Source organism: Mya arenaria, chromosome 5, assembly GCF_026914265.1.
Source record: "Mya arenaria isolate MELC-2E11 chromosome 5, ASM2691426v1".
NCBI classification, from domain to species: Eukaryota; Metazoa; Mollusca; class Bivalvia; order Myida; family Myidae; genus Mya; species Mya arenaria.
Window position 1 is genome coordinate 59,216,201 of NC_069126.1, and position 15,724 is coordinate 59,231,924.

At 34.1% G+C, this 15,724-nt stretch overlaps 1 protein-coding gene across 1 annotated transcript; it reads right to left on the reverse strand.

The window, feature by feature from the left end:
- Positions 1-2,254: 2,254 nt before the first annotated feature.
- LOC128236135 (uncharacterized) lies at positions 2,255-11,776 on the reverse strand. The gene is made up of 2 exons (XM_052951002.1): positions 11,646-11,776; positions 2,255-3,102 (listed from the first exon to the last, which is right to left on the reverse strand). Exons 1-2 carry the CDS (start codon positions 11,695-11,697, stop codon positions 2,717-2,719), a joined length of 438 nt encoding a protein of 145 aa, XP_052806962.1. The 5' UTR covers positions 11,698-11,776; the 3' UTR covers positions 2,255-2,716.
- Positions 11,777-15,724: the final 3,948 nt, after the last annotated feature.

The window sequence follows — 15,724 nt, forward strand, 5'->3', positions numbered from 1 at the left end:
CGCTTGAAGAGAGTTACTTTTATACCAACCAACATTGGTTTCTTGGTAATCTTACTTTTATCCCTAGTTTTAAGACCATCATTAATGTTAGCATGATTTTGAAGGAGATTACGAAGATGGAACAAACCCTCCCTTAAGGCATACTCTCCCAACCAGTTTTTGCATATGCGGAAACATCTAAACATTGCTTTGTATGTGGTCTGAGAAATATAAAAGCTTAGTATTCATTGCTCTTTCGCACCTCTTCCACATTATAGGAATGTGGACAGGACTGCAAATTCTTTATCTGATGTGTTATTCAGTTTGTTGATAGGAATCACTTGGTCTTAAGAGTATCAGGAAACACTGAAGACGAGTATCTTGAGTTCACCATATCTGTAATTGGTTGGACAATTGAATCTTTTGACAAATATTGCAGTTTGTCAGGTGTACCATCATTGCCAGTTTCTTTTTTTGATGACAGTTTGTCTATTTGTTTACTGATTAACGATTGTATCTTATCTCATGTCAAATATGTTGCAATTGAGGTTAAGTTTTGATGGCTCTAATTTATATCACTTAAAATCTTTATCCATTTTTACATTAGGAATCATTGGAGATAATACACACGTCTTCTGGGTTAATAATATGTACATTGTTTTCTCACAAAATCGTTACTTTATTCATAAAAGTGCCTTTATTCTTTAGAATATATTTACGGTCGCCAAAAATGATTTGGATTTGCATCATCCAACGCATCTTTCAAAATATAATTACTTATTGTCTTTCTCTTAAGGCTGATGACTTTATTTATTTTTTGCTGTTTTTACCCCAAAGAGATTTTTACTGGGTGTAAAATTCTGAAGGACGTATAATAAAAAGTGTTTATCGAATGAGAACGAGTATACACGTACTATCATACAAAACGAAATTACTCTTATAAATGAAATATCCCTTTTCCGTAAAAAGTCATGTACCTGTCGCAAGACTCAATCATGGAAGGAACACTTGAGTTAAATGGAGAAAAAAAACTGTTTCGTCATGTGAGTAAAACTCAACATCCCGGCGCTCAAAACTCAACATCCCGGGTCAATAATTTTTGAACGACACATCTCAAAACTCCTGCCAGACTGACATAAAACGGTTCTTCAACCGTCATATATTAAATTTATTTAATATATTTAATTAAACAAGAGTTAGAGGGGATCACTTAAACTGAAATTACCTTAGATAAAGTGCTTCTCGGTTAGAAATAATACCTGAACCTAAACCCTTTCACAGAATGGCCATAATTATTAGATAGATTTGAATCATCAATTTTAAATGAAATTTATATGGCACATGTATTTCAACAAATATACCGTATGGATAATAAAACGAACTGTAGATTTAAAAAATCAAAGTTATCATGTTATAACAAGACCTGGCTCAGTTTCAGCAATGCCAATCAGCAATTTAAATGTGACTTCACACTCAAATTGTGTTATTTTGTTTTGGCATTTTTAGAAATAATTTTGTTATGCAAGTTGAGTAGCTATGCATTTGTTGAAAGAATTGCACTAAAGTGTACCTGCTCGTGCTGAATGGAGACTTAAAATGATTAATGTTTAACCAGAAATATTCAAAGTGGACGACAGCTAAAGTAACAGTACGAAATAATTCATTTTGTATCAATTTCATTAAGGTACTATTTACTAAAATACACATACTGGATATGAAATTATAAGGTGTGATGGCAATTATAAGAAAAAATACATTGCTTACCCTACACACGTCAAAAAACACTGCACATTTCTGCAGCAATGTTTCGCTTTTTTAATTTTCAGCTGCAATCATTTTGCGGAAACAACCGATTAGGCGAAGATTCTGAACGCTGTTAAGTAACTCTGTTTGTATACACGTGCCCTTTAAAACTGGTACATATCAGGCATAGGTCATTTGCAAAGCTACATGAAACAAGGTACAGTTTAATGCATGATATGTACCAGTTTTATAGGGTACATGTTCTCTTGCTTGAGAGTGTATTTTTCCAATTTATACCTCATAGCGAGGAAACTTCAAGCTATGTTCAGGGCAAACAGTGTTCAGAGTTTCAGGTGAAAAATATTAAAACGACACTATTATTCAAAATCAATACATACACATGTATAACAAACCTCAGTTTTAACTACTAACTAAATAATGCATTTATGGAAAATATTAATGACTGATAACAAGATTGTGATCGTGTATTGGATAGCAGAAGGTGAAAAAATATTAAATGATTGGTGAATGTTAAAAGATTTACTGTGTTCTACTATAGTCTTATAGGTAGGAATACCGTGTTTTATGCTCATATCTTTTAAATCAAACTCGGTATCCTTTATAAGAACCATTGTTTTCGACATTTATTCATCCTTTAAGAAATATTAAAACAAAGGTATTAAATGTGTAATTGTAATAAATCTTATTTGGGATTAAAAGTGCATCTTTAAAAAACAACCGAAATTTATTGGTATTGCAAACAAATTGCTATCACAGTATGTAATAATATCGTGTATTAGCTGTAACCGATATCTTGATTTAATTGGCTATAAATTCTTGATAAAATCGCGAGTAGTTTTGAAATGTTAAAATCTATTGATCATCTTTTTGAACTTCAAGTTACACAACTCTTTTATTTTTTTTTGACATGGTATTCAGTAGTTATATTATGATTTTTTACATTGCAGTTCCGTACCGTCTAACATTGATTCATCTATACTTTGACACCATAGAACATATTCCAGCGTGCTGCATCTTCATTTAATAAGTTTGCATCATTTTCAGATCTTAAGGCGACCTTGTCATGGCGTTTGAGCCTAAGAATCGCTGTAAATGTGTGACAGACATGCCCGTCGGTCTCTGTAAATGAGGCGCGCGTCTGTTCAACTCCGTTTTGTGTGATACCAAAGTAGAATCCTTTAGCTCTCTGCGGACACAACGCTCCCGTAAACAAATAATCGCCCCCTCTCGCAGCCGTAAATACACCGGATGTGCTATTGTACCGGTCTCCATCATTGACGACCACTGTGCCAAAAACAACATTAGTACCGTTCTTAGGAGCCAAATTGGTTGGTTTTCTTGCGGTAAACAGACCTGTACCTGAAATAAAAAAGTCCACATACATTTTATGAAACACATAAGCAGCAACTAGAGAAGGCAAAAAGAGCTTGGAGTGAAACTACGCATCCTGAATGATTCAACAAGTAACCTCCGTTCAGTTAATGTCTTGGCGGCGAATGATTACTTTTGGGTAATGCTGACTGAAAAAAGAAGCTTTATAACGTTATTTTTATGTGAGCGACTGTAATTCTTAAGTGCACGTGGGATGTTCTAAGATAACGATTAAATGGACATATAAGTAAGAAGTGGTATTCATTTTCAACACAGTTCATATTACATTTAGTACATATTCTATTTTCCCTTTCAATATTTCTATTTCTGCCTTCCTCTATCAATAAAGTATGTTCTGAACACCTTAACCTCGGCATCATCATTCTATTATTATCTTTTTTTTATACATAAAATACACTTTTCTAATACAAATTCTGATTTGATAATTCTGTAGCTATCTAACTTTGGTGATGAATTAATACTATCACCCCAATCTTGTAAATATACATCATATATTCGTCTTACAACACTATCAACTTGGGCTTGTGATACAACATCAAGTGCAAATGAGAACGAGTAACCGACTTCATTAAACAATTTTTGTACAGATAAAGACCATGCATTAATATACTGACAACGGTCATTTTTCATATTATAAACTATGTATACAAGTGAATCAGGTTTACTCTTTAATTTAAACCAGAATTTCACAATACGTATTTTTCGCGAAAACATTCATTTGAAATCTTGCTAATTTGCCGTATACAGCGACATTACTAGTGTGTTGTCTTACACAAAGGATATGTTTTAAAAATTTAAGATGAACACGTTCTATATCGGACGAGTTATGAAATCCCCAAATCTCCGAGTCGTAATTAAGTATTGGACTAATTAATGCATCAAACAATTTGAGCTTATCTCTTATATCAAGCACAACAAGCTCTAATAATTTAGAAAGAGAAAAAAAGTGCTTTTAAGGCTTGTTGAGATAAATGCTTTTGGGCCTGCAAAAAAGTACCGTTGCGAGAAACCGTTACTTCAAGATAAGTAAATTTATCAACGACATTTAATTTCTTGCCGTCGTAAAATTAATATACGTTTTCTAAATGGTTGCCTTTTTACATACCATAACACAAGTTTTCTCAATATTGACAGATATACCCTATGTATTACAATAATTATACAAGGTTATTTAACAATGTTTGCAGACTATCAGCAGTATATGAAAATAACATCATCTGCAAATAACAACATAAATACACGAATATCATCAACAGTAACAGCATCCACGTCATCGCTATCCAAATGCTGTTGCCTATCGTTAATGAAAAACAGAAATAAAAGTGGAGAGAGTGGTTCCCCTTGTTTTACACCCATATGACTTTCAAAGAAATCCGTATACTCTGAATTTACGCTGACACATGAAGCAACGACACCATATTTTTTCCTAAGCTTTGACACCATTCTACTAGAAACGCCGTACCGAATAAGCTTAAGCCAAATACCATTTAATTAAACCACATCAAACGCCTAACGGAAATCAACAAATGCACAATACAACTTTCGTTTATCATTGTTAATTATTTTGTTAATAATAGACCATAAAACAAATATGCAATCAGAAGTACTTCGATTACTTCTAAAGCCATATTGATAGTCTGATAATTAGTCAGTATTGTCCGCCCACAGCCGCAGCCTATTGTCTAGAATAATTGAATATTATTTCGAAAACATACTTGTGAGGGTAATGCCTCTGTAGCTGTTTACATCGTTTAGATTACCTTTCTTAGGTACAGGGACAATAATACCTTTTGTCCAGCTAGTCGGATATAGAGAGTTGAAATACATATAGTTAAATAATTTGCTTAACATCGGAGCAAATATGTCTTTACATTCAATAATAATTTCTGCAGTTAACTTGTCTGTACCACTACTTTTACCTCGCTTAAGAATTGCAATAGCTTTACCTACTTCCTCAATATCAAACTCTTTGTCTAACTGCTCAACATTAACAACATCATTAGTATCTAAATTAGATCTTTCAACTTCACTATCGCTGAACATCGTGCTATCACAAAACAAATTCTTAAAATGGTAAAAAAATCGTCTTTTGACAACTTTGAAATGCCTTATTTGCTACTGCGAAGTTTTTTAATTTCTGACCAGAATTTCTGCGGCTGTGATTTAGCTAAATTATGTCAAATATCTTTCCTATTAGCATTATTAAAGTTCTTTGACTTGCGTGTTACATATCTATAGTGTTTGCGCTTAAACAGTAATATTCTACAGTTATCATCACATTTGAATGTTCTAAAATTTCTATTAGCCAAACGAAATTCCCGTCTAGACTTTTCACATTCCTGATTTAACAATGGATTTTTAAATTAACACTTTGGTTCTTTATGCTCAACGTTTAAGGTTCTACCACAAGCTTTAAAAGCTTTATCATATAATAACTTAGCGAAATCATCGATTCCTGAATCAATATTACAATTATTTTCAACAATATTGTCTAAACTATTACAAAATTCAGTGGAATTTGAAACTATTGCAAATTTCTATATTGTCACGATTCCACGACAGTATATCAACTGTTTTTGATACAAAATCTGTAATTTTACGTTCTATGTCAACAGAGAGTACAAGTTCAACAGCTACATGTCTTGAAAAACGTTGCAATTTGTGTACAATAAAATTATTAACAACCGGAAATAATTCCGAGGAAATCAAAATATAACCTATTTCACATTACCGGCTTCAGAATAATATGTATAACTGCCAATTTTAGCATCATCCCCTATTCGGCCATTTACAATCATAGCTTAAACATAAATCCAAAAGTTTATTTCCGTGTGTATTAATAGTTTTATCCATAGAACATCTAGCTGATAAATTAGACAATATATTAGTTATTTCTATCAATAGAATTAATAAATTTGTCAAAGTCATGTGAATTCGATAAAACATCCGACCGTACGCCTGTATTGCAGTTCAGATCCCCGATAATTGCAGTTAATCCCCTGGCACTATATTTTCTTAAACCGTTTTCAATCAGTTTTAAAAAGCCAGTTACATGCGATTGAAAATAAAAGGAATTGCTTGGTGGAATATAAACAAAGCACACATAAGTATCTTTTGTGAACTTACTTAGTTTAATCCAGATTAATCCACTTTTGTCATATTCACACAATGATATTCCGTCACTATATTCATTTTTGTACAATAATAAAACCCCTCCGTGACCCCTTTTAGAATTAGTATTTTCCGGTTTTGGAACAGATATCACATTATAATTTTCAACTGAAATTTCATCGCTTTCCTTTAACCACGTTTCACACAAAAATAAAATATCATATAAATTGACAATAGAAATAAATTCCTGATCACTGATGCATGATTTTATACCATCAATATTCCAAGAACCAACATTAATGGCACGTTTTTCTCCAATGTCCTAGTCTGATATTGGCGTAGGTATCGGCAGACCTGTTATCTTGGGCGTCGGCGTCGGCTGAGCTCTAGGTGTAGACGTCGGCTGGGTCCTCGGTGCCGTCGTTGGTTGAGTTCTCTGGGCAGTCGTCGTCGCCGGCGTCAATGAAGCGGTCTTCTGTGGCCTCGGCGCAGTCGTCGGCTGAGTCCTAGGCACAGTCGTCGGCTGAGTCCTAGGCACAGTCGCCGGCTGATTCATCGACGTACACGAGAGTCGGGGCGCTGTCGTATACGTTGTTTTGGACGGTAGCGCTTACGGCGGTATGGGCGTAGAAATAGATGACGGTTGCGTCACCCAGTGCGTTGTTTCAGTAACATACGGCTGGATCGTGGGACCGGCTGGAGGCACTGACCATCGGCTTGCCTTAGAGTATGAGTTGAAATCGGACTGGTGCCGTTGGACGTGGCCGGCGTATGGAACTATTGGGTCTGATCCCGACGTAGGTTTAAAAAGTATATTGTTAATGTATAATTTGTCCCTGACTAGCGTAGCTTTTTCCCCCTCATCTCTAGCTTTCCGAAGTGCCGGGAACAGCTGGCGTCGACGCTCGTTTACTTCCGGCGGATATTGATCGCTGACATTAGGGCCTCTGTTTGTAAGTTTAACCCTCCTTAGTGCATCCTTAACTAACATCTTTGATTTAGTGTCCGAAATCTTCGCTACAATTGGGCGAGTTTTGCCAAATGAAAAACTACCGACACGGTGGGCTCTGTCAATACGGACGGACGTTTCCACTTGCTTCATGTGTAAGATAGATTTACAAAAGTCAAACACCTTTGCCTCACAGTTTTTCCCGAATTTGTTGCTGCCCCCGATGAATTGCGATGGTTGACATGATGCATTTACGCCTGCGTTGTCCCCGGAAATTACGTCATGTTGGACAGGCTGCTGGTACATTGAGTCCCCAGGACCCTCAGGTATCCCCCAGAATAAGCAATTATCTCGCATATATCGGCATTTAAGATCAATCACAGACTCATTGGTTAAATCCACATGCTCTCTCAGTTTCTGGTTTTCAAATATTACACTTTTTAGCTCCGTTTTCAACACATCTATTTTATTTGAGTTGTCTAATGTTGTAGTGCATATTTTATCGTATTGATTGCTCACAAATTGATTGCTTTTCTCGATGTCCGCGATTTTGCACTCCATGTTGGTCAAACGGTCATTAATACATTGAACATTAATCTTTAAATTGTGTAACTCGCCTACTAATTTTGTGTCCATACTATCTAAGCGAGGCATGATCTTTTGTGTACAAAAGTCCGAGTTCAAATTCTGTGACAATACTGGCGATGCTCCCGTGGGAACATTCATATAATATGGGGTTGCTGAGAATACATATGGGCAACAGGAGTCATTTGAGTCATTTGGTTATATGGAATAAGTGAACGTTTGGTTTGAGTGATTTGGTGACAAATGCAATACTGACGAATTTTGTTGATTTCCCTGACCGGTCGCCATTTTACGTTTCGCGTCGTAATCCTTCACAGGTAGGCTACTGTTCTCCTGTTTCCTCTTTTTAGATGACTTGGTCATCCGTAATCACAAAAGGGAGTACGTCCAATTTAAGACACAATATAACACCGTATATCCAGATCAAAATCAGGGGGATTATTGAGATATATCAAATAGAAAACTATTTTTCAGCAGGTTTTAAAATTTGCGACCACCGTGTTTACGCATGCGCATTACCACAAACAAGCAACATTGAACTATGCCAGTGCATATTACGGCATAAGTCAGATTTAAGTTCCACAAAATCAAGGATTGATAATCGGCATATCTAGTATGTTTGGCGAAACTGTTGAATCATAATATGCTGTGACGGAGTACAAGGCGTCTGGAGATCATAGTCAGCATCACAATTAACTAGTCGTCATTGACTTCTCATTATTATCTCCAAATGTCATTATCAACTAATAAAGGTCATGCGTTAACAGTGATGGCTTTTCAAACCTTATAAAATTTTCTTTCAACTGTCATTGCATTTTTTACAACGTGTGAAAATTTTAGCACCTAGCATTTTTTATGACCGCTTGTTCGAACGACCGCAGTTTTATTATACAATGAAAAATACAGGGGCAAGCCCAGTAGTTGAACATTCAAAAATAAACCCTGTCTAGGGGCTCAAGGTAAGGGCCCAAACGACAATGAACAAAACATTGAAACGAACTTGGCTTTTGGTTATTGAGGATGAATATAACCTTATTATCTAAGCTTTCAGTCCTTAAAATTAATAAGAAATTTGCAGATTCGAGTTATCTTTAAAACCATTTTACATTCGTTCGGTTCGATCGGAAAGTTTCAGTGTATGCCGTCACCTTATTTATAAATTTAATTTTTATCATTTGGAAGAAAATTCTAGCATATATATTGTTTTTTTTTTAATTTTTAATAATGTTTTCTTTGTGAGTGGTGTCCCTTGATAATGGCGGACGTGTGTTTTTGCACAGAGATTATAAACCAGTAAACGTTAACAATGGGTGTAGATTTTGCAGTGTATAGAGCTCGCATTGGATGTTTTGTGATGCCACATAAAGTGAGGTGTAAAATGAAGGGTGTTATTGTGACTAGAAGATGGCACGATACCGTTAATTTATCTTCAAGATGCGATCTCTATAAACATGTTAAATCATTACTAAATCCGAAAAAAATATCTTTCCATAAACTTGTCACATAAATTTGTCCGTGCGCTCGCGCGATTTAGGTGTTCAAGTCACCGGTTAAATATCGAAGTTGGCCGACATCTTAACATAGACAGAAATGATAGAATATGTGCGTCCTGCTTAATCAACGAGAACAGCCTTTTATTAGAAGATGAATTTCATGTGTGTTTCATTTGTCCAAGGTTCTCTACTGTAAGAAATAAGTTTTTCTTTAGCTGGTACACGGGTCGATCTGACCTACATGCCTTTCACAGACTCCTTAAGTCAGATAATAGTTTTGTTCTTCGACAAGTGGCAATATTTATTTTTTACTTGTTAAAAATGGCAGATTGAAATTTGTAAACAATTTGTATTAAGCAATGACACCACTGTATTGTAATTAATGATGTATATATTATAGTATGTATTTTGGGCCGGAGGCCTTTATGTACTGAATAAAGTTGAGTTTGTTTATTCACAGAGTTAGTACAATGATGCTTTTTAGACATTTTATTTGCTGAGGCAGACTGTGTGGGATTTATATAGTTTCAAACAATAACTGCATCATATCTTTGAACAGTTTTTTGCATAAGGTACTCTGTATTGTATTCCTTAGTATGCATTGATAAGAAATGGAAAATGGCAGAAACACAAATTTCGCATGTTTTCCTAAACTTGTTTTATTTTCATTAATTGTCACCTCGTGGTTAAATATCTTTAACAGCACAAATTATTTGCCTGAACGCGACTCGAACCATAACAGACGCGAGACAAAGTATAAGCTTCTTAGATTTTGTCTCTATTCTAAATTTGGCATATTTAAGGTCTTTTTTCATAATATGTCACCCATTATTATTAGTGAATGCTATATTATTGTACATTTTTAATTCATTTATCCAAATAACTATAATTGAACCAAAATTACTTTATCGATGTTTTAATGTTATCGTTATTTTAATGTCATTGGCACAGCAGTCGAACGATTAACAACAGTTTTTTTTTATTCTTAACAGTATCAAGAGATAACTGAGCATCAAGCTCACTGGAGTAATTGAATGTTGTTTTAGATAGTTCCTAATATAATGTGATAATTTAATCTGTATATCATTGATACATGTTTATATTATTTTATGACGATGTTTATTATGTCCAATTGTATTTATAAGCGCTTTGCAATGTACTTTCAACTTTTACTTTACAATAAGGGTGAATGTCTATGGTTTATTTTGTGACTTTTCATAATAATAAAATAGCCCATCAATAAGCGTAATCGATAAAAATTTATACAATGAAAATAAAGTGCACTTGAAAATCGACCTTAATCATTGAAACTATTGTCTGAACAGTTTTTAATCGAGTTAATGACGCCTATCATTAAAAATGATACCATGGGTTTTGAAATTTTATATAATTTATTTATTGAAACTTGTGATGGAATGTCAACAGAAAAAATGCCATAACGTAAAAAAATCATGTTTTCTCGACACGTTGATTTATAAGCGCGACGTTGGTTTATATTTCAAGATCTATGTTAAAAAACAACAACTTCTGTTGCCCTTAAAAATGGCGTTTTTAAAACACCTTAAGAATTTGCGCGTTACATGTTTTCGCCTATGGCCTGGGTTCCGCACATACACGTTATTGATATAAGATATAATGTATTTATTTATGAAGTATGCCATTGCATGAATCAAAATATACATATGCTTTTTTAGTCTGGGTCAGTTATCAGAAAATCAAATCTCAATCAAAACTTATTTTACCATATTGCATCAAAAGCTTATCAAAATTGTTGTTTTACCCCTTTTCAAAATGCAAATACACATATCATATGGTAATACACAATGGTCAAGATTCTAAAGCTAAATAATTCTACAACCAAAATTGTTATTGAGTGAAACTCATTATTTTTTAAGGAAATACTCAAGTACATAATGTGCTCTAGATAAGGTTTTCCTGAAATATTGACAAAAGTCAAAATATACAATTTTTAAGAAAATACATTTTACAAAATGGAAGAAAAAGCATACACTATTTTAATGATGCCATGCATTTTGTACGAATTTGTGATTGCCATCGAGGTTTGACCATATTATTTTCGTGATACTTTGACCAGGTTTATATTTTCAAGTAACTGAACAATAGTTTAGAAATTTGACTTCATACTTTTAATACGTGGCACATTGTCTCGTTTCAAATCATGTAGCTTATTGGGAACAGTGCTATCTATAGACCATAGTGGACAGTACAAAATTATAAAAAAAAAATCATACAATGTCTTTATCGAAACCCAACCGTAATCATGAATATCAAGCAACAAATTATCAAACTTTATTGAACACTTGCTTCTGTACATTTACTTATATTCATAAAGGAAACATAATAACATTTACCTATTTGGCAGAGGAAACCAAGAAGTATCACACAGCTGAAAATCTTGAACATCTTTGTTTTCGTTTTAATTCTTATGATATGAACGCGATGTTTTTTGTCACTGTGTTCTTATAACAAAACATAAAAGAAATGGTTAATGCCTTTTTACTAGGACGTTTATATACTTTCATCATGTGTGGACTACTGTCATAACAAAAGTTTATTTAGTCTTCTTTCTATTGCTGCACAGGTTGGTGAGAAAAGTGCCTTTAAGTGAAAGTCGAGCCTCAGCAATATTTTAATGGCAAAGAAAACGACTAAACGGATTCAAAGTGTTTTCATTGTCTAGGAATAAAATAATATGTAACCTGGAGCGAAGTAATGTTCCGGAGACAAGGAAAGTTTACACAACCGATGATAACATTTCACTAACCCGATCTAAAAAGATACCGGACCCTCGTGGACAATACAAGCTATAGCGAATACATTTTGAGTACACATATAAGACACATTGATCACTGTTCCTTTGGGACAGTATTATATATTAATATTGTAATATTAAGGGAAGTGGGTATGATCTTCTTTCTTTTCCATAAGCTTAGCTCATATATTAGAAAAAAAAATGACACAATGTGACGCTAACGATGATTCGTTTTTAATGGCTTTTTGTGATGAATAAATCACGTCAAAATGCTGACATACACATACAGTACGTTAATCTTGGGCGTTCCCCTTAATTTCAATGTTATCACTGTTATAAGAAATAGGCCACAGGTATAGAGTGGTTTCGTTTAATGAATGTTCTTTATGTGGATAGTTAGAACTATGATGATGCTTCTACCAATATGTGTATTTATTTTCTGTGATAATCAATATTCGAGTGTCATGGTAACTCGTGACAACTCTTGACAATTTAGGGTGAAATGTTTACGCACTCATGTCAAGTCAATCGCTTGTGATGTGGTAAGACTTGATCACACAATATGTACAACATAAAATAAAAGGAATGAAATCATTTGTCCTTCAAATCACTCTTTAAAACATGAGATTATTGTATAAACAAATTTTGTCGTACAAACAACAGTTGATTTTACAACTTTAAATCATTACTGATTATATAATGCTGATTTAAAAGCCAGAACACCCACAAGACTACATATATAAATTTTCAGTTTTATGTTATACAAATTGAGTCTAATGCCTCAATGTACTGATGTCCTTATGAGCCGATTGTTGGAAACCTTGTTAAAATCAATTTAAAGTCATAGTTTTTGACGTTCATATATTTAACTGCCCTGGAAGTTTAATGGACGTTCATACATTTAACTGCCCTGGAAGTTTAATGACTCATTTTCGATATGCAATACTTCTTACACATATTGAAACAATAATTGTACCTGTCCTTATTTAATTAATTGTATCAGCATATCATTACATAATTCCTATTTAAAAGCAACCACCTGTGCCTATTACTGCGTTGCAGACTTTTGCAAATTCTTAAGAGGGGACATTGTGTATGCAGCGTTATCATAATGATTTATATAATCATAATTTTGTCATATTGTGCACGAAATGGGTTTAAATGAGTTGACTTGTCTTGTCTTCTTAAATACTTATTTGCAGTTTTAAATAAACAAATGTTGTGTCAGTAATACTGTTGTTATCGTTCGTGAACCTGTTGTTTTTATTGCATTAAATAAGTTTATTTAGAACAATTTGGACGTTTTTGCAATTAAAAAATAAGTTAAGGATTGAGGAGGAAACAAATGACTTACATGGATTTTCTTTGCTATATACCTACAAAGTAGGATTACAATTTCGTTGAAAGTAATGGATACTGTGCACATAAAACATCTTAATTATGATTAGTTTTGAATGAGTTCTCTTCAAAGACAAAAAAACCCTAATAGAATTATAAAGTAAAATTTGTTGAGCGAGTTAATACATGGATATATCTTATTAAACTGCACAGGGCATGGTTTAATCCTCAAATATTCGCAGTGTGCTTGACGTAGTAATTGTCGAACGTTGTATAGTCGAGTCCAATTTCGTGGAATTATTAAACGTTAAACTTAAATTATATATTCTTTCTTTTTCTGCGGATTGAAGGCAAAATATTGCAACCAACTCTATATACACTAATCTACAAACACTAAATCGACTGTCGGGAAAACCATTACCACAAAGGAAAATGTATTCAATATTAGTGTCTATACATTATACACTTCTGCATAGTATACATTGTAAATGCTGTTACAATTACGGGTATAGAAATTCTCAAAACGTCACGTTAAAAAGTGGCATTTTTAACGCATAAAATGTTGTTAGTCCGTATCGCGTGTGAAGTAAAAGTGTTGATATATCTACGGGAAAAATTAATGTGTTCATTTGAAAACCTGTTCTCACTTCCGTTTGAGCTTCCTCTTGCGTTGCTTTTGTTGAAGTTAAAAGAACGGTAAATTAATTACGTAAGTACATATTTGTTCATGCAAATTCCCAAAAAAGTAAAACTAAATAAAATTATCCTGGCATAAGTAAAGCCCGTCGGCTGTAAGGCGGATTTAACCTAGATTATGTTATGTATATTAACTCGCAATTAAGTTAAAAGTGGAATAGTCTTACAATATTTAAACAAATCTCGAGGAGTAAGACTCTTAATATTTAATAAAGTTGTTTCCGGTCAGTGACAGCTACAATTGTTGATTTGAAGAAAATGTAAAAAAGAAAGAATTTTGCTTGCTTGCTTTGAAAATAATATATCGTAATTGAAGCTGTGACATCTTAGAAACTATCGTCATTTAAATCGTTATATCAAAGAAATAATCCGTGACACCGGTAAAATTACCTTTTCTTAAATTGTGTATCAAGTATGATACGAATTACAATGTATTGCAATTATAATTATATATACATTTAAGAAGATCGTTTAATTACATAAGCGATAAACGAAATTTCTTTCAAGCTGTTATAATTAATTTAATATCAATTTATCATTTAAAAATTCAAGGTAAGACATTGTGTTTACAATCCCTTTTTGCTGTAATTCGTTTAACAGCGATATGTCACCGCTATACATTTTGTTTGTTCAAGTTTGAAACTGTATGGCAGTATAAATCAACAATCTCTTCACACATATTAAATTAACCATGCAGAGACTGTAGTTATTATATACACAAAATTGCTAAACGTCAACTATATGTTTTATTAAAAGATGTGAATAAAATAACAAAATCACAAAACTTACACAAATAAGTTTTACTTTACACATTTTATTGCAAACATGTTTATAAAATTGTATTTCATTAGAATTATTAATTCATTGGAAATTACAATGTTAAAGTTAGTCATCCATTACATCGAAAGTAACAAAGTAATGCCCAGGAGAACGTTTTAAATGCAGTAGCTTGTGTGTCCACCGTTTGCAGCAATAACTACATGGCACCTTTACCTCATTGAAACCACATTCCTGTGCATGTCGTTCTGTGGGATAATGAAGAATTTCACGCCTGAGGTCGTCGGCATTGTGTTGTTGGGGCAAAGCCCTAGCTGTCCTCTTTAACAAGTCCCACACATTTTCTATTGGATTCAGATCTTGGCTTTTTGTCGGAAAATCTAAAAGACGAACGTTGTTTGTTGCCAGCATATTCTGAGTTCCCCATGCAACATGAGAAGGGGCATTGTCTTGCAACAACATCATGCCTCGATTAGCTTTGATAAGGTCGGTAAATGCGGACGCGCCCGTCTGACCCACGGAGCTTCAATCTGGTTTCATCCACAAAATTAACATAAGCCCAGTCAGCTCTAATCAACCGTAGATGCCGTCTCACCCGTTATAGCCGTGCTCTTCTGTGCCCCGCAGTAAGGACAGGAATCTTCCGTGGTCGATGGGTGCGAATACCGACGGTCTGCAGCCGGTTGTGGACGGTCTGTGGGCAAATTGCCCGGTTGTGCTTGCCAACGGTCCTTCATGCCGTTGACGTAGCCGGAGTGAAACGGTTGCGTAGATGAGAAAAAAACATAAATCTATCTTGGTGAGGAATTGTTACTCTGCGTTTGGGCCTCCGGTGTATGTCAGCAACACCTGTTCTTCATAATATCT